General features: G+C 46.1%; 4 protein-coding genes across 4 annotated transcripts; 2 read left to right on the top strand and 2 right to left on the bottom strand. All coding sequences in view use genetic code 12, as the record gives it.

Moving 5' to 3' along the window:
• Window positions 1–603: 603 nt before the first annotated feature.
• DIURU_002914 (uncharacterized protein) lies at window positions 604–2,340 on the bottom strand (the record flags this gene model as incomplete). Its single annotated transcript, XM_034155618.1, has 1 exon — window positions 604–2,340. The coding sequence occupies one exon, from the start codon at window positions 2,338–2,340 to the stop codon at window positions 604–606; it is 1,737 nt and encodes a 578-aa protein (XP_034012202.1).
• Window positions 2,341–4,998: 2,658 nt separating this feature from the next.
• On the bottom strand, window positions 4,999–7,471 carry DIURU_002913 (DNA ligase (ATP); the record flags this gene model as incomplete). The annotated part of the gene is made up of 2 exons (XM_034155617.1): window positions 4,999–6,952; window positions 7,050–7,471. The coding sequence occupies 2 exons, from the start codon at window positions 7,469–7,471 to the stop codon at window positions 4,999–5,001; spliced, it is 2,376 nt and encodes a 791-aa protein (XP_034012201.1).
• Window positions 7,472–10,115: 2,644 nt separating this feature from the next.
• DIURU_002912 (acetate uptake transporter family protein) lies at window positions 10,116–10,898 on the top strand (the record flags this gene model as incomplete). The annotated part of the gene is made up of 1 exon (XM_034155616.1): window positions 10,116–10,898. The coding sequence occupies one exon, from the start codon at window positions 10,116–10,118 to the stop codon at window positions 10,896–10,898; it is 783 nt and encodes a 260-aa protein (XP_034012200.1).
• Window positions 10,899–15,804: 4,906 nt separating this feature from the next.
• DIURU_002911 (RTA1 domain-containing protein) lies at window positions 15,805–17,163 on the top strand (the record flags this gene model as incomplete). The annotated part of the gene is made up of 1 exon (XM_034155615.1): window positions 15,805–17,163. The coding sequence occupies one exon, from the start codon at window positions 15,805–15,807 to the stop codon at window positions 17,161–17,163; it is 1,359 nt and encodes a 452-aa protein (XP_034012199.1).
• Between the last annotated feature and the right edge of the window lie 941 nt (window positions 17,164–18,104).

The raw sequence follows: 18,104 nt of genomic DNA, 5'->3' as shown, positions 1-18,104 counted from the left end.
TAAGAGTTAAATGTAGAAGGAGCTTACGCGGCCTTTGAGTCTGAAATTGTATTATATGCTTGTTCACTAAAAAGGACGGAATGTGCCGCGTATGATTTTTATTTTACAAAGCGATACAAGTTCATTCAAATTACGATATACGTTAATTTGATGACGAGCATGATAGTTGAAGTATAACGTTTGTGCATTAGATAAAGGGCACGACGAGTGATTCAAATGACGCCGTGAAGCGTGGGCGTTACCTCACAATATGAAAATCTGCGAACATCTTTCTACTCTCGCGATCCTCAGATGTAATAGTTTGCTATAATTGAATATTGGACAGGCTTTTCTTGAAGTCACTTCCAGCGGCTCTTCTTTTTCGTCGGGTGTCGATTACAGAATACCACTCAGGATTGCACAACCTCGCATTACCTGTGGATAATTTTTGTGCTATCTCATAAAGAGCATTTCCAACGAGTATTCCAAACTATTATGACCTGTCGCAAGTAATGAATTAGGAAAGGGTCATATATCTGTATTTGACAGGTCTAAGTAGGGGGCAAAGTGCACTGCCTATGGTTTTTTATGAATTGTTCAATTGAGATAGCATGCTGGCTACCATCAGAGAATAGGCTTAATAATTTTGCGCCACGACGGTAAGGGCGTCTCATCCTCAGGTTCGAGGTCCTCGTAATAACGGGCACCGGTTTCAATGTCGCACTCGTCTAGCGGTACCAACCATTTGCGGGGGTAAAACCCTCTAAACCCAGCAAGTAACCGCTTATACCACGGCCCTTCTTTCGGCATGTTGAATATGACGGTGAACACCAACCAGCAGAAGACGAAGAAGATTGGCGAAATATAAGCCGTAAAGAACTCACTAGCTGTGAAGTTCCAGAACACGTCAAACCCGTTGACGAGCACGAGGAGAAAGATAAGGAAGGAGGCGTAGTAAGCGGCATACGGCATAAATGGTGCCTTGAAAGGAAGGGTGTTGCGATCAACACCTCGCGCTTTCAACACATTCATAAATCGGATGTGACACACTGAAATCCAGCCCCAAGCAAGCAAACTGGCAGTGGCAGAAATGTTCAATAACCAATTGAACGCCACCATTGACGCCAGATTCACTGCTAAGTAACCTAATGCGCCGAAGGCAGCCAGGAACAAAACGCAAAACACAGGCACGCCCTTATACGGGGTCCACATCATGAATCGTGGGGCAACGCGTGACTCAGCCAACGCGTACAACACTCGACTTGCCAAGTAAACGTTACTGTTCCCGGCTGAAATCACTGTACTCAAAATCACAGCATTGAATATGTGGTCAAGAACATGGGTACCGCTATTGAGAATGGCGATAAGAAAGGGCGATGTAGTCGAATACTCAGCGGTAGAGTCTGCCGGCTGATTTGCTGCCAACCGAGGGTCATCGTAGGGAACAAGCAACCCGAGGAAAAAGATCACCAAGACGTAGAAAATGAGAATACGCCAGATGATTTTGCGGATGGCCAGCGGTAATGTTTTGCGGGGGTTTTGCGATTCACCAGCAGTGATACCGACGGTTTCGGTACCTTGGAAGGTGAAAGCAGCGGCAATCAACGACTTAAGCCACCCTAAGAAGCGACCGGTGGCCTGATCACTTTGCACCATATAACCTGGACCCCAAGGGCCAGGGTGGTGCCAGTATCTGAAACCAACAGCGCCCCTCACATTGTTAGCGCCACACACCATACAAAGGGCATATATTAACCAACCAAGAACAGCTAACACCTTCATTAGTGACATCCAGAATTCGATTTCCCCATAAAATGAAACGGGCAATAGATTGAGTGCAGTCAACACGACAAAGAAGATTGTGATCCATGCCCAAAGTGGGACAGCATGTGTCCAGTAGCCAATAACGTCACCAATGATTGATAGTTCGAGTGCAAACGTGGTCACCCAGGAGAACCAGTAATTCCATCCATTAGCAGCCCCAATTGCGGGCGAAATCCAACGCGTGGCGAATTGAGCAAATGAACCCGTAATAGGGATACAAGCAACCATTTCCCCAAGCGACATGGTGACACTGTAACAAAGGGTAGCTATGAAGAGAAAGGCAATCAATGCCAGCCCAGGACCGGCCTGGGCGATAATATTACCGGTGGAAATGAAGAGCCCGGTACCGATGGTGCCCCCAAGGACGATCATTTGCACCTGCCGAGATTTGAGGCCTCTTTCGACACCTCCAGGAGCTTCAGAGCTCTCTGAGGCGGTGGAATCGACCACCAGGACGCGTGGCTCGATCTTGGATCCGCCATGGGCGATTGTGGAGTTGTAAGGGTGGAATTCGACCTTTTCCAAGTCCAACTCCATAACCAATTTGATAGCATTTTGGGGAGCCTTCGGGGATATATAGGTGCGTCTGATGATAAGTATCTGTCATCATTTTGGGGGTATTATGATGTGGGGAGTGCATAGCTTTCGTATCACCTGCGATCTATCGGCAGGCACAAAACAAAATTGAAGGTTCTGTGAGCCATATATCGCTGTTTGTCTCAACACAAATCGAGTCAGATTAGTTTGGCACCTTCAATGGTACTTGCTAATGAACGAGGTCGCTTCACTCGACATTACATTCCTTCGAGCATGAGGCACGGTTGGTGCATGCTTCAAATCCCGAGGAATGCCTAACAATGGAAGGAATGCTGCTTCATCTTTCGGATTTATCCAGAACAGCAGGTTGGCGTGCGGAGACTTTGATTCCTGAGGCAACGATTAAGGTAATTTTTGCGCCGCGCTCAAATTAAGCGCCGTAACTGATTAAGAAACGCCGTATAGGTTCTGTGGATGCGTTTTTATGCAGCACAGATGGAACTACTTTGGGGAAGTAATTCCTAACAATAGTACTTCCTAAGGTATATCTATCTACTATACAAGAAAACCTGAAACAGTGGTATATATCTCCGTCGAAGCGATCCATAAATCAACTTTCATTGCGAAACAAATTTATGGCGAACGCATGATAGTGGATGTTTGGCCCACATCAGGTCCTGCTTGAGGCTTTACGGAAGAGCACGTTCAAGCACGCACTCGGCGATATGGCCAAAAGGAATACCATGCCGCGGTGATCATCGAAGTTTGATCCTGTTCCCCATATTCAGCCGTGTTGAATATATCGAACTGTATCCACAACTATTCAAAGGTCAAACTCGAAGTAATTTCATTGTATGAAGTAATCAGTTGTAGTTTTAGACTTTTCAGGAGGGTTTGGGATACGAATTACTACCTATTGAGGCAAGGCCCATTGGTGATTATCTTCATGATTCGCAATTATATCTGCGAAAGCCAGTTACGCACAGATGTACGAGACGCAGATTGTGGAATAGATGCGCTGAGAGTGTAGGGGTATTGCAATTCTTTATATAAAATTTACTGCCAATGCCATGGTTTTGTTCAAGCAATACCTTGGGGTTGTCTCATGTTTATTTTGATATGCCTTCGTTTTGCACGTCTCGCCAGAGTTTATCGAAACCCAAAGCTCGTCACCAGGGCATTCCGTTTTTTTCAAAATCTTGCATTACTATCTATCTATCGTCTATTCCCAAAATTACTGGCGCAGTGTATACTATCAGGAATAACTTTACTGGGTGAACGAGAGGCTGTCATAAAATACTTTAGTTTTGAGCACCGACAATTTTGACATATTTTCTCATAAGGAACATGTTCACCGCCTAACCTAAATGTAACCCGCGCAAATGGTTTAGTGGTAAAATCCAACGTTGCCATCGTTGGGCCCCCGGTTCGATTCCGGGTTTGCGCATATTTTTGGCTGATTGTGGCTAACCAAGAAGATTCTGGTATTGATTTTGTCATACTACGGTTTTGTTATGCTAAAGCGTAAGGTTCATCAGCAAAAGTTCTCTCTGTATCTTCCCTAAATGTTCAGCTTTAATCGATTTGCAAGAACGAGAAAGCGAAACAAGCTTGTGAAAAAAGAGTTATCTTAAACAACTTCTATCATCACTACGGTTGTTCTTCTGAGCGAGACTCCGAGTTTGAGAAGAGTTAATCACGTTTGCGCGTCGAATGTGAGCATTCGCTAATGACTGTACGTCCAAAAGTGCTCTTTGATAGTCATGCCGGACTAAACCAACGAAATTTCATGTGTCTGTCAGCATCAGATGAATTTTACATTTTCATAAAGATGAATGTGCAATACTTTGTATTACCGAAATTTGATGGAATCTGAATGAGATTGAGTCTCAGGTTGAAGCAGCAATAAACATCTCACGTATGATGAATGCGCACAAAAGTTAGACTAAACATGGGGAGTCGTATTGAAATTATGTAAAGAATATAGCATCGTGTACTTAACCCAAATTAAGACCGAAGTTTTCCAAAGGAATTGCTTATATATTCATGATATCCATTGCACATGATTCATACCATTGGAGTACTTGATTCTCTTCACTAATACGAGCTAAACGCCTATATTCATGCCAGGTGATAGCCTCAATTACCCGGTCAGACGGGAGCGTTGTAACCAAAAGATTATTTTATCCTATCATGTCTATAAGCTCACATTTTCAAATCTTCATACTCTATTCCTGCAATTGTCCTGTGGTAACTAGTCGGCAGTCTGCACTCTTTTCATTATAATCTCACAATTCTGCAATTTCAGCAACGCAATAGCGCACTAAAGTAACAAAACAACATTTATAGAAATCTGAGCGTCATTGGTAGCTATATAAACAGCTGACAAGTGGATTGTGTAACAACTTCGCTAAATAAAGTATACTTACACAATAAAAGTCAGAAATGCCTGGTTAGCTCAATCGGTAGAGCGTGAGACTCTTAATCTCAAGGCTGCGGGTTCGAGCCCCGCATTGGGCTTTCATTTTTGAACTACTGTTATAGATCGGCAAGCAGCTATCGTCTCATCGATGGCAACTGATTCATTTATTTTTGCTTAGGTTTCGTGATTCATTAGTATATGTCGTAAGCTATGCTGGTAGCTCTATTTTCGAAATGCTATTGAACGCTGGCTTGACGTTCGTAAAATTCAGCAACTTGCGTAGACAGGGTGGCGTCTTCGGGCCCTTTGTCATCCCGTATGCGAATAAATCTAGGGAACCGGAGTGAAATGCCCTTGCCGTACTCAGTGTGCGCGGCTTTGTACACCGGCAGAAGCGACAAGTCGGCCGTGAGTACCTCAAACACGGTGGTGGGCTCAAGCCAGACATCTGGTTTGGCGTTGCTATTGTTCGTGTCGTATACATAGAACGACTTTGGCTGTTCAATCTCGGTTGGCTGAAGCTTTGTGTATAGTTCGGTGAGCATCTCATCTGAAAATCCAGTGCCAATTTTGCAGGTCGTTTCGTATTCTCCCAGATCTTGATTGTACAGCGCAAGCAAAAATCCACCATAGGTACCGGTCCGTTTACCACGACCATGGTAAGCGCCCACGACAACTAAGTCAAGAGAGTCGCCAACACCGGCAAGATAATCTTTCTTAAGCTTAAGCCAGTTCCGCAGTCTTTTACTAGGCTCATACCACAGATCCGTCCCGTGAAGCATCTTCACCATGAGACCTTCACACAGATCCTTTACCAGCTGATCCAAAAACGCCTGGAGCTCATCCAACGACTGCGAATCCTTGGCGGAGGCAAATTGGAGCTTACCAGGAATGGGGGTCAAATGATCAACCATCATCTTGCGTCGCTCAGCAAGGGATTTGGTGATGAGCGGTTCGCCGCCGTAGAACAACATGTCAAACATAAAGAGACAAATGTTCACCTTGATGTCGCCTTCTTTGACGTCCTTCCGCTTCCGGGTCGAGAGCACCTGGAAGGGAAGAATCTTGTCATTGGCGCGATCCCATGCCACAGCTTCGCAATCCAATACCACCAGCTTCACGTTGGCGGTGGCAATGAGTTCTTTCATGATCGCCACCAAGTCAGGGTACCGCTGACTCATGTCTTCCAGATTCCGCAGGTATATCCGCACCAGGCCATCTTCAAGCAAATGCACTTGAGCACGCTCACCGTCGTACTTGTACTCGCAAGTAAACTCTTCACCTTGAAACCGGTCCAACACCTCCAGAATGGCTTTGGTGGGCTTGGCAAGCATCGGTTTGAGAGGTATACCAGGGGTGAGCTTGCAGTGATCGAGCAAGTTGCGCCAGCCGTGAGCGTAGGCATGTTGGATAACCATGTCGTAGTTGGGGGTTTGCGAGAAGGCTTCTTTAAATATCTCCTCAGCTCGTGTTAGTTCGTCTGGGTTAACCTTTTTCCCGGCAGACTGTCCTTTTCCATGCTCATAGTTCACAAAAGCTTGCGCTAACGCTACAAGCACGGTTTGTTCCGCAAGCCCAATTCGAAGCTTACCTTCGAGCAGACGAACAAGAAACTTGGCTTCGCTCAGGTTGGCATCGCAAGCCGTCAACATCTTGATAATGATACCCACCTTCCGATTCTGAGCATCAGACCCCTTGGTCTTGGCGATTTTGGAGAGGTTTTCGAACACTCCCTCCACATCCAACGGCGCCGGTTTGAACATGGTGGGCTGACCCAGACGTGATTTCTGTGCGACTGTACCCAAGTCGCCCAACTTCTTGTAGTCCAGCTTGATGTTGGCCGTCGATCTCCCATAGCATTCGTGAATAGCTTTGATCAACAAAGTCTCACCAAGCCCCAACTCGAGTTCTGGCTCGTAATCGGGTCCTAGTCGATTGATGCAAAGGTAGAGCACTTTGGTGAGCATGTCCGGGGTCGACTGATTTAATGTATCCAAGAAAAACTGCAGACAAATGGCGGTCTTTTCGAGTCTCAGCGACGTGGCACCAACTCTGTCTAACACTTGAGTCAAGTTGGCATATGGAAGCTTGTTTGATGATGTGGTGATTGACTGAGAAGCCTGGTTTTGCGCGAGCTTGATCAACTTAGCAGCCTCCTCCGTGGACACAGCGTCCTCAGGCNTGAGAAGCCTGGTTTTGCGCGAGCTTGATCAACTTAGCAGCCTCCTCCGTGGACACAGCGTCCTCAGGCCCCGTCTCCAGTTTGAGTTCTAGTGTTTCAGCAGACGGGGACTTTTGTTCCAGCTCAGAGTCTGATTCAGGAAGGGTTTGTGCAGCAGCCCTGTTGCCTAGTTTGCGTGCTTTAACAACCTTTTCGTCTGCATCATCATCGCTTGCTGCAATTCTCTTTGACGAATCAACAGATGATTTTGAAGCCGGTTTCTTTGGCAGACCAGCGGGTGATTTCTTTGGAGACTTCTTCGGAGAGTTCTTTGGGGACTTTGCTGGCGATTGGGACGGCTCCGGCGTTGACTTTTTGGGTTGAGAGTTGCTCGCCAGCGATCCGAAAAACCGGGCGATTGATTGCTGCTGGGGCATACGAACAAGTACAGTTCTCAATGGATCCACTCGCAATCGCTGCTGTATGAGGCCTCGACTTAACGTGCAAAGCAATGGAGCACACGGGCGGATGGTGAAGCTGATGATCATCTGGACGCGTCGCGTGTCGCGGAAAACTGTGGCTGGGCGATGCGCGGGGGTGAGCAATTGCAATCGCGATAACGGGGAAATGTTCCCTTGTGAATGATATGCAAATCGAAGACTCCCAGTTGACGAGTTTATTTATATTTTGCTCAAATATTAAGTGCACTACGTGGCGTGAATTTCGGAGATGCACCGAGACGGTGTGATTGTTTCGAGTGGCGCTGACGTGTCATTTACAACTGACCTCAGTGTGTTAAGACACAAGGCAGAAAATCTATGGGCATTTCCTGTCAAATTTTTCACACCAATACCTGAATGCAACTCAAGTCAATTTTGAAACGTGAAGTACAGGTTTACACGGCCACGTATCCAACGAATAGGCAAGACGCAGTGGAAAGTATATGAGGGCAGAAATTGAGAATAATGAGCGAACACCAGGCCATTTCAAGAAAATTTGGTGAGATTTGGACTAGATGTTTTACTATTGGCGGTATCTATAAGCATGGACGTGCCATGTTGACTGATCAATTTTCGAGCTTGCGGATTTACCTGTGTCCTTATCAACGGGTTGAGAAGAGAATCGTTTGTATGAACGAACGTAAAAGGGGCCTGTTCACAAGCGGCCATTGAAGAGACGGTTAACCGCTTTGCCTAGCACAAACGCCCCTGATGCGTGAACGTAGCCTTCTTCAAATTCGGCTCAGACGATTTAGGAAGGCAGAGTTTCAGCTTCATGACGTTCCATCCAGAGTTGACATGGCCATAGCATACAAATGAGCGTATCAGTCTCCCATGGATATCTGTGCGTCGTTTGCTGAGAGGAGTGGGCAAACAACTCAATATAATTATGATCGAGAACTTCATATTGCAAACGTGGCATTGATAGTTGTGTATCCCGTCAATATGCTTCCCGCGGAATCGATGTGTGGTATGAGGTGTTGACAAACTTCATGATGGACAAATATACGCATTGGTTCTGGTTCCAACCATTGCGGCAATGTTGTAAAACCCTTAAAAACTCATTTTATGCGATTGTATGCTATCTTCTAGTTTGTTAGAGACATAATCGAGATAGTCAATTCGGTGAAACTGTTTGGTCACGGCTATACGCAGCAGGCAGCTTTCTTTTGTTGCTTTCGGTACGTCTCAAGCTTCTGTCTACGATGAGAAAAACCCGTTTGGTACGGCGATCCCTCCTCTGGGAGTAAAGGAATTATACAAAAGCTGTGGTATAAGGACAAAGCGTTGTGAAAAATCCGCAAGGTCTTAACTCCGAGAATGTGCACAAACTATGAGCGAATTTTACCATGCAAGACGTGCCAACCATTGAGTGTCAGTGAAAGATCATCGCTTTTCAATTGACATTGAACTTCGTGACGCTGGAACTTGGTGCACGCGAAGTGATTGTGCTACATCGCCATGACGACTCTTGACTTTAAGGGTTGTCGTGGGTTAATTCTAGGTGGTGAACCCAAATATCGGCATTTAGATGGATAAATATTGCGCTGTCATACGTGATTAATGGCTTATCGCATAATATTTTCGCATCGATGGCAAGGTGAAGTCGTGCCACCCTGCACGTAGTACTGCCTCGATGCATCATTTGTGGAACATCTCCGTACTTCACATCTCCGTACTTCAACCCGGTTTTAAGACGTATATCCAACGGTTTCTCACCATGTCAAATGAAAGTCGAATATCTTTTGACAGGGCCTGCCAAGAAAACTATACTGCAGTGTAAACATCTTGGAAATCTCGTTTGCGCATCGAATCTTTTTCTTCGCGTTTGGCAACTGTGGCCCGCTCACGGGCACTATCGTCCGCTCACGGGCACTATAATCCGCACACGGGGACTATCGTCCGCGCATGCAAATTTTCGTTCGCTTGTGGCGTCCATACTTAGGCTCATCACTGGTAAGTGATTGCCTACCATACGCCCAGGGGTAAAATATCGCGGCAGATTGTGCCTTATTGGGAAATAATTTTCAATACTGGCAGACTAAGCTAACCGCTGTTTGTTAAAGACTGCATAAGATTAAATCATTATTCAACTTTGGCAATCAGTTAATGAATCTCCCTAGATTCCACACAAAGCCGTATGACGGCACTCTCAAGCGATGGCGTTTTTACAGCAAATATTTTGAAAGTGCCTGTCGCGTGAAAAAAATATCTGTTTGCTTTTACTTGTGTTCATTAAAATTCCCCTCATTTTGCAATCTTCCACCTATAGTGTTGAAAAGATGCACTCCGCAATTCCTCGGATGCTATATGATTTGCGGGCGTTTTATTAATTGTCGTAGATGAGCCACCTCCATACTACTCCATGCAGATCTAAGATGAGGTCGATGCTAGGAGGTTTCTTGTGAAAACGAAACCTGCACTAAATTCTCTCTCTCAGAAGCAAACTCATACGATGTGGACTGGTGGTAAGGTGTCTGTAAACTTGGTTAGTTAAAAGCTCCACCTACTTCAAGAGTTTTTCGAAAAGCGCAGACAGCTAAAAATAATATTGGCCAAAGTCGACCCCACTTCATGCAGAGGTCCCTCTCCCCATACCCCACTCAATTGGTACGGAGTGTACGGAGTATACGTGCAGAAGCACACTATAAGTATAATTCTCTGTTCATCCGAAATAGGTTTCCACAAGTTGATGTCTGAATCAATCAGCACTAAAGAAGACAGAGATCGAGGATCCTCGCTCGATGTGTCGAGGATTCAAACTGCCGGTGAAAATGATGAATACATAATCATCGGTAACCAGAAATTTCACCGTTATGAGTTGATGGCTGCATTTGGTGGTACAATGAACCCAGGTTTGTCGCCTCCTCCTAAACACAAGTTCGCCAACCCTGCTCCCATTGGTCTCTCCGCTTTCGGAATGACGACGTTTTGCATGTCGCTTTACAATGCTCAAGCGATGGGTGTCACCATTCCCAATGTCGTAGTCATTATGGGCGCTTTCTATGGTGGCGCTGCTCAGTTTTTGGCTGGTGTTTGGGATTTATGCGTTGGTAACACCTTTGGTGGTACCGCATTTTGCTCCTTTGGTGCCTACTGGATGGCGTATATGGCTATGCATGTAAAGGCGTTCAACGTTATTGATGCCTACGTTTTCGAGGATGGCACTCCCGACACTCGCCAGTTCCACAATGCCCATGGATTCTTTTTGGTTGCTTGGGCTTTGTATAGTTTCATGTTGTGCTCTCTTACCTTAAAGTCAACTGTGGCGTTCTGTGTGATGTTCATTTGTCTCACAGTGACATTCATTTTACTTGCCATTGGTGAATTTACTGACAAGGTCGGTGTTACTAGGGCTGGAGGCGTCGTCGGTCTTGTGACAGCTTTCTTGGGTTGGTATAACGCTTGGGCTGGTGTGGTTACTAAGACTAACGCCTACTTCACCTTTTACTCCATCCCTCTCGACCGCTCTTGATTTGAACGCGACGACCATTGCTCGTGAGTATTGACGGCTTACGACAACACCTCATGACAGACCTTCTTATCGAAAAACTGAAAAAAACCAAACAAGCAATCAAATTTTTTCTATTTTATAAGTTAACAAACAATATACGAGTCAAGCATCACACAAAACAACTCTTTTTGAAACATGGTGCTATGGACCATTCTTTCAAATTGCATTAACGTATGTCGCTTGTGCACTCTTCCACCTGGTCGCTCTGCATCGCTAATGAAACAGCACTTCAGTACGACACCTGCTTGAAGTCTATCACCCTTAATCGCAACACGCGAATCAAAACCGTATTTGCGCCCTTTCATACAACACTTTCAGCATCGTGGCAAGACAGTTAACACTGTATACCACGTCCCCCATCTCGCTCGGGCTCTCCAGCTCAATAATTCTTGTCCAACTTCTGTTTCAAACACCCCCTTCAACGATCACAAACAGTCGTTGTCCCTTAGCTCAATCTTAGCTGTCATAAGACTCTTACAACGCAATTGAGAAACCAAATTTAGATGGTTGTTGGATTGCCCGCCCATTAAGCTTAATTAGTCAAAGGGACCAAAGCTAACCTCTCCGGAAAGCTGCAACCACGAAAACTCCGTTGTTTGATGATAACAGCTTTGGAACGGGAATGGCTTGAGAGTTTTCAGGTACTCGGTGTAGCCTCCTTGTGGTCTCGCAGGGTGTAGTACATTGCGGGGTTTGATTGCCAGCCACATCATGAGCTACTGTTACCCAATTAGGCAAGTCGATGCGTTCATCATGTAGGAATTCTAAGACGCGTTTAACATCAGCAGGAACAACATCAGCCCCTGGTCTTCCCGTGGGCACTACTTTCAGCCACTGACCTGAGCACATCTACCTGAACGATGTACCCGTTGTTTTGGACGTGATCCGTTGTGGACATGACCGGTAAGAAGTTTTGCCATCGTTTGTCGATTTCAGCGGGTTCCCATCTACCGTCATGAGGACGAATAAGGAGCAGACTCGTCTTTTCTTCCGTTCGAGATACGATTTGGGTGATGTTAGAAACATCCTGCCAGATTTCTGGCATGTTCGAATGATGTGACGGCCTCGGAAATTTCGCATATAGGGATTGAGTCATTGCTTTGCAAGTGACGCCTATCATCCGGTTTTTTTTGTTGAAATTAGGCTACAAACGGGTCTATTATCCGAGATTGTCTAATTCTATTCCGCCAACATCGTTTCGTCATCATCACCATTACGTCGCCGCTTCTATAGGCCTGTTTATCCTTTTAGCGCCTGAACCTATTGAGCACCACGAGATTTTGTGGTGAATAAAAGTTTCATTTGCAAGGAGTCTAAATTCCATTTCGCTAAGAGGTTCCACTTAGGACTGATCCATGTGATGATTTTTTTTGATGGCATAGCCTTTATATTTGAATAAGTTGATAGTATGCGAACGGAACCCAATCTACTGAATATACACCGAGTGGATTGCAATCAGTAGTGATGACTTTTACAGCAGGCTATGGTAGGTGTCTTCAGTAGAACCATAATCACCTGAAGGGGGGTTAAATGTGGGTACGATTGGAGACATCGAAACGTGAGGGCTTCGGCGGGATAACGGCGCTGAAACGTGGTTGGAACCATACTCAAGTATGAAGCGTCGTTAAATCCACTAAAAACGAGCCTGATCGATGTACAGTCCCAGCATACCTCGCTCCGTAACTCCTCGAATTCATGGTGTCTCGAGGGAGACAAACCGGTAGCAAGGGCGATGGCGGGTGGAAGTCATTATCTCAGATAAAAAGTAGAATACTGACAATGGTTTCAGTGACACTCAACGGTACGTCCTCGAGTAGTGGGTATATGGAGATCGAATAGACAATCCAGCATGATGCTCCATACGGAGATTTCTAACGCCAGTAATCAACCACATGTAAACCCTCCGCCAGTAAGCTCCCATAACAACAACAGCACCAAGCTCATTGGTTAATATTGGAGGTGGCGATCGTCGATTGTCCAGTCACTATTGAAGCAGGTTGTGCTGCTCTAGCTCGCTAGAAAGCAGGCTTGCATAGTCACTTGTTTCAATCATCATGACGGTGATTATTAGGATGCACAAACTATCGTAACCAGGGGCGAGTCTTTAGGTTTGGCTGGAGAATGGATTATTTGTGGGACGCGTCTGTCTGTGGAGAGGGCGTGTTGATTCGGACGCGCACTTCGAGCCTAAAATTGCTCACCGTGGCATCAACCCATTCTCATGGAAGATCTCGTTGGAAAAGCTTGGACTCCATTGTGATGATGAACTATCTTATGGTGGTTATCGACGGAGACCTGTCTATCAGAGGAGATTCGTCCCTTTAATCGGTGGCTGTCAAAGTCTGACAACGGAGCCACGACGAGTGGGGGCGTTGTGCTGGTGTCTCAACGATAACTGTCCTTGGTTGTTAATTGTTACTGCTTCTATTGATGAAGTAAGTCGGTTTACCCGATACTTCGCCTGTCCCATTGATCGCTATTCAACCATTGACTTGTTATTGCTATCCCTTTGGTTTCAAACAAAAATCGAAGTGACGATGACGTGATGGCTTCCACGAGGATTATTTCAAGAGTGCCTCACTGGACGTCAGCATGCTCCGGCGGTGGTGATGATACTGAATGATTCGCAAGTTGCCAGTCAACGACGTAAATCGTTACCGTTTGTTGTTGACACAGTAATTCCATATTAAGATACAATCTTATCGATTATTTGATCGGTTTCACCTGGCACGAGCGTCACCCTTTATTATCATGCGATGTATCATTACTCGACTTCATCAAATCGAAAATCTGTTGAATGGATGAGGTGGCTGATGATCATTTCTCTCCTAAGCTTCCGCCCACAACACTTTGGATCCCTGAGAGCATGAGCACCTCACACGTGCCTGAATTCCTGTATTCGATAAACTCCATTTTCGTGGTGCTTTGTGGTTGAATGGGTGATATACCTTGAGAGCAGTACCCATTGCCAGTGGAGGTATATTACGCTTCCATCAACTCGGAGGCACGTGTTTCAGGAGCACTCGACTATTGGATGCCTGTTCGCCTTCTGATATTTGGCGCTTTCTGAATAACCTCAATGATACAAGGCCCCACTTGAGGGTTTGCGACCAAAGCTATCATATTTGTGCGGCAGGTTTTAGTCTCAAAGCACAAACAGATATTGAACTCGCGATAGGTTGCTAGATCACGCAAAGTTCAAACGTTGCCTGGATCACCTCAAGCTGGCGGAATGTCTTACCAAGACATGATATCCAGTTGTGGAATACGCATGTATAGCCGGTGGAAGAAGCCGCAGTTTGTCTTGGTTGCGAGATTGGTACGCTGGTGCTTACTGCGATTGTTGGTTCATTTGAAATCAGGCAAACTGCATAGGATGGTTTGTCGCGGTCACAATTATTTGAAATGGCATGTACGGATCCTCCGCCTGATTGAAATTGGCCAAGGGTAACATTGATAAAGAACGCAGTCCAATGCCCGCGCGGGTACCTTCCCCATTGTGAGATTAGGCAGTTTGAAAGATAATGAAGTGGTCAGAGCCACAAGCTACCAAGAACCCTATAGCTCGTGCTGTTTTTACAGTCATCGACGAGATCTATAAGAGACATTTTCGTGTGATGTGGGAATAACGCTACCTCTATGCATGCTTGCGTATACTCTGCTCGATTAGGTTTATGCGGCGCAGCTCATCAACGTGAGTGTTTGACTCCGATGGAGCAATGCTACTAACGGCCTCGGACGGTTTCCTGATTGGGATTTTGTGGTGTCACTGCGCGATGCGTCTGTAGCTGATTCGCGAGCGCTACATGAACGCGAAACCTACAAGTTGAATTCAGGTATTCTTTAATAGACAAACAATAAGAAAATAGAGATACGTGCAACTTCTCTTTACTTATAGCTCAAGGGTAATAGAGGTATAGTGTGTGGATCATCTAGCTTTGAGCTACTATATCAGCAACGAACACAGATCATCGTGTTCTCTTGGACGGATAAGTGTCCCTCAATACAATGGGATATGATCTTCCATACATCGTGTGCGACTCACGTGGCTCAAATGATACTCAAGTCTGCGCGATAGTTTGTACACTGTCGCAGTGAACAAGTAGCAGTAAAGCAAACGAAATCACTACTTAGATAGTTAATTGAATTGCGTTGACAACAAGTGCACTGCCTTTCATTATTCTTCCGTATTTATTACAAAATGCTGTAAATCTCGCCATTTCAACCAGAAACAAAAGTGACGGACACTAAACACGAACTGATCGCAGCGTTAACAAATGCACCTCAAAGTAGTTGGTGGTGGGAAGAGTTGGTGGTGACACAGGAGACTGCCGGGGCTTCTGGAGGGATTTTAAAACCAAACACACGCTCTTTGCGAGGGGATATGGACGACGACGCGATGTTCTGTTACTGGTAGAACTACTTAATTACAGCCATGTGGTTAGGCAATGCCGATCATGGTTGGCGTGTATCTGAAGTATGATCGATTATAGGGCTGGCTGAATCTAGCCACCCTTAGTCGCGCATAATGCGACCACCGACACCGCGACATCGCCAGCAGTAATTGAGCCACGACTACCCTAATGTCGCCACGTGATTGTAAGCCATTGAAAATGATTGGTTTGTAGGCTGGGTGCACGACGTCAACTCTAGCTGGGCTTATTGGTCTTGGGGCTGAGCTAGCCGTACGTGTTAATAATAGATATCGTAAATAAAAAATAATGAAGGCTTATCGGTGGGCTTTATGCAACCTCACCTGCATACGCTTACTAAGCGTGAAACCCGGCAGGAGGCGATGCTACACACATCTACTCTCAATAGCATATATATTCTAACTCGACAAAAATCTAAAACTCCATTCACAACAATGGAATCGTTCAAGCAGCTGATGATCGAGCAGCTTCAGTATAACCCCCTGAAAGCCTCGATCACCACCGTGTCCACGATGACTCTGATCGCCACGCTGAAGGCGTCCAATGTTGCAGCTGATCTTTCGCTGCTTTCTCAAGCTATGGCAACCAACACTGTCCCAGGTCTCGTTAGACAAATTTACCTTCCTTATAGAGGGGCCCAGGCCACGATGCAAGCCATCAATGCCGAAGAGGCGATCGCTACGGCTACCGATCTGCTGGTACTTGCGCAAGCCACGGCAGATCTTTATGATGCCACATTGAACCTCGCCAACTTGAGCGAAGAACGAAACATGTACCACACCCACTTGAGTCATTTTGGTAATGTGTGGTTTTTAGCTATCTTCTCCATCATCCTTGCCTACTTTTTGTTGATGTTGATCAAGCTGAGGTATTGGTGGTTCAACATTACCATGACTTGCGGATACGGGCTCGAGTGGATAGGGTTCCTAGGTCGAGTACTCAGTTTACTGGATACCAGCAGAATGGACTACTACGTGATGCAAAACCTTTGCCTTACGCTAGCCCCCGCCTTTATCATGGCGGCCATTTACTTTTTGTTTGCGCAATTGGTGGTCATTCATGGGCGACTGTACTCGGTTCTTAAACCGATGTGGTACCTGTATTTCTTCGTAGCCTGTGATGTGATTTCCCTTTTTGTTCAAGGCGGTGGTGGTGGTGTTGCTGCTAGTGCATCGAATGCACAAACTGGTATCAACATTATGCTTGCAGGTATAATCTTTCAAGTGTTTTCTATGACGGTCTTCTTCGTGTTTTGGTTCGAATTTTTGAACCGTCTTTGGTTCCGCCACGGTGAAGGGAGGTTGGCTAAGCGTACTCCCGCTAATATTGCCAGGTTTTTCTTCAACACCAAAGCGGTGCAATATTACCGGGAGCATCAATTGGAGCCCTACTACAATCCAAACTTAGCTTGCATCCGTCACCGCAAGTTGTTTGAATGGATGCCGCTAGCGATTACTGTGGCGGTGGCAGTGGTGTACATTCGAAGCATTTACCGAGTGGTAGAACTTGCGCAAGGGTTTACAGGCTATTTAATCGTTCATGAAGTTTTTCTTTTCGTTTTGGATGCAACGATGATCTCAATTTGTGGACTCATTTTCATCCCTTTCCATCCGGTGTTGTCGTTGGGCACACAACAGGTTATTCGCCTTGCCACCATTAAGCAAAACGAAGATGAAGCTTACACTAAGGGATCGACCCAAAGCCACTATATTGACGAAAAAGATTCGCAAAGCGTATCTTTTTCGTTGAACACAATGCAAGACACAGCCATCCCTCTTCGCAATCTAATGTGAAGAATTGCCCTCAAGTTGTTTTATACTCAATACAAACTCAAAACACGATCACATTCCACCTGAATTCTCGTCAAAACGGACCTCGGCGAGAATAGACGTCGTGTGGCACGGCCGATAGTTGATGATTTCGGACCCCGAAAACACCGACGAGGAAAAATGAAGACTAGATAAGGTGGGGGTCACAGTAGAAGTGGTGTGCGTGTGGTTTTAGGTGGTGGCGGCGGTTACGTTAGAGGCGGGGCTACGGGGGGTAATTTACAAGTACTACGGGGTCTAACACCGCGACCACGCCACCAGCAGTGGCGCTGTAAGTACCAAACTTTGGCCACGTTATCGGGCATCGTTGACAATGCTTGGGGCGTAGTTTGGCCTTAGTTGGATAGCGGGCTGGTGAGGTGGCTGAGTTTGGTGTGCACCGACGACGTTGCCACGCCACCTGAAGTTGTCCAACCAACGCCAAACTGGTACAACAGTATGAGGCACCCGTTGGGATGTAGGTGGCGTAGTTTCAGCCCAATCGAAGCTGGTTCGGATTTGCACCCCCGCTGGAGGCCCTTAGCGTGACCACCGCCAACACAGCGACGACACCCAAAGTAGTCTGATCAGTACCAAACTGATGCAGTAGTATCGGTCGTCCGTTGGTATGCAGGTGGCGTAGTTTCAGCTTAGTTGGAGCTGAGATGGGCGAGATATGGCTTCTCTGGTTGCACTCCGGGTGACCTCCGACAGCACCGCCACGCCAGCAGCAGCCACAAGTTGACAAATCAAACTGTGTGGTCGTTTTTGGACAGCACTGAAGATGCCGGAGACGTAGTTTGGCAATTGGGAACCGCGTGGTGGGCGAGGTATGGCGTGTCTTGGTTGTGCTTGTTCCGCCGACACAGCGACGACACCGAATGTTGTCCGATGAGCACCAAACTGATGCAGTAGTATTAGGCACC

Source organism: Diutina rugosa, assembly GCF_008704595.1.
Source record: "Diutina rugosa strain CBS 613 chromosome Unknown scaffold18_size221135, whole genome shotgun sequence".
NCBI classification, from domain to species: Eukaryota; Fungi; Ascomycota; class Pichiomycetes; order Serinales; family Debaryomycetaceae; genus Diutina; species Diutina rugosa.
Note: the sequence above shows the minus strand (reverse complement) of the source record. Positions and strands in the feature narration are given on the sequence as shown.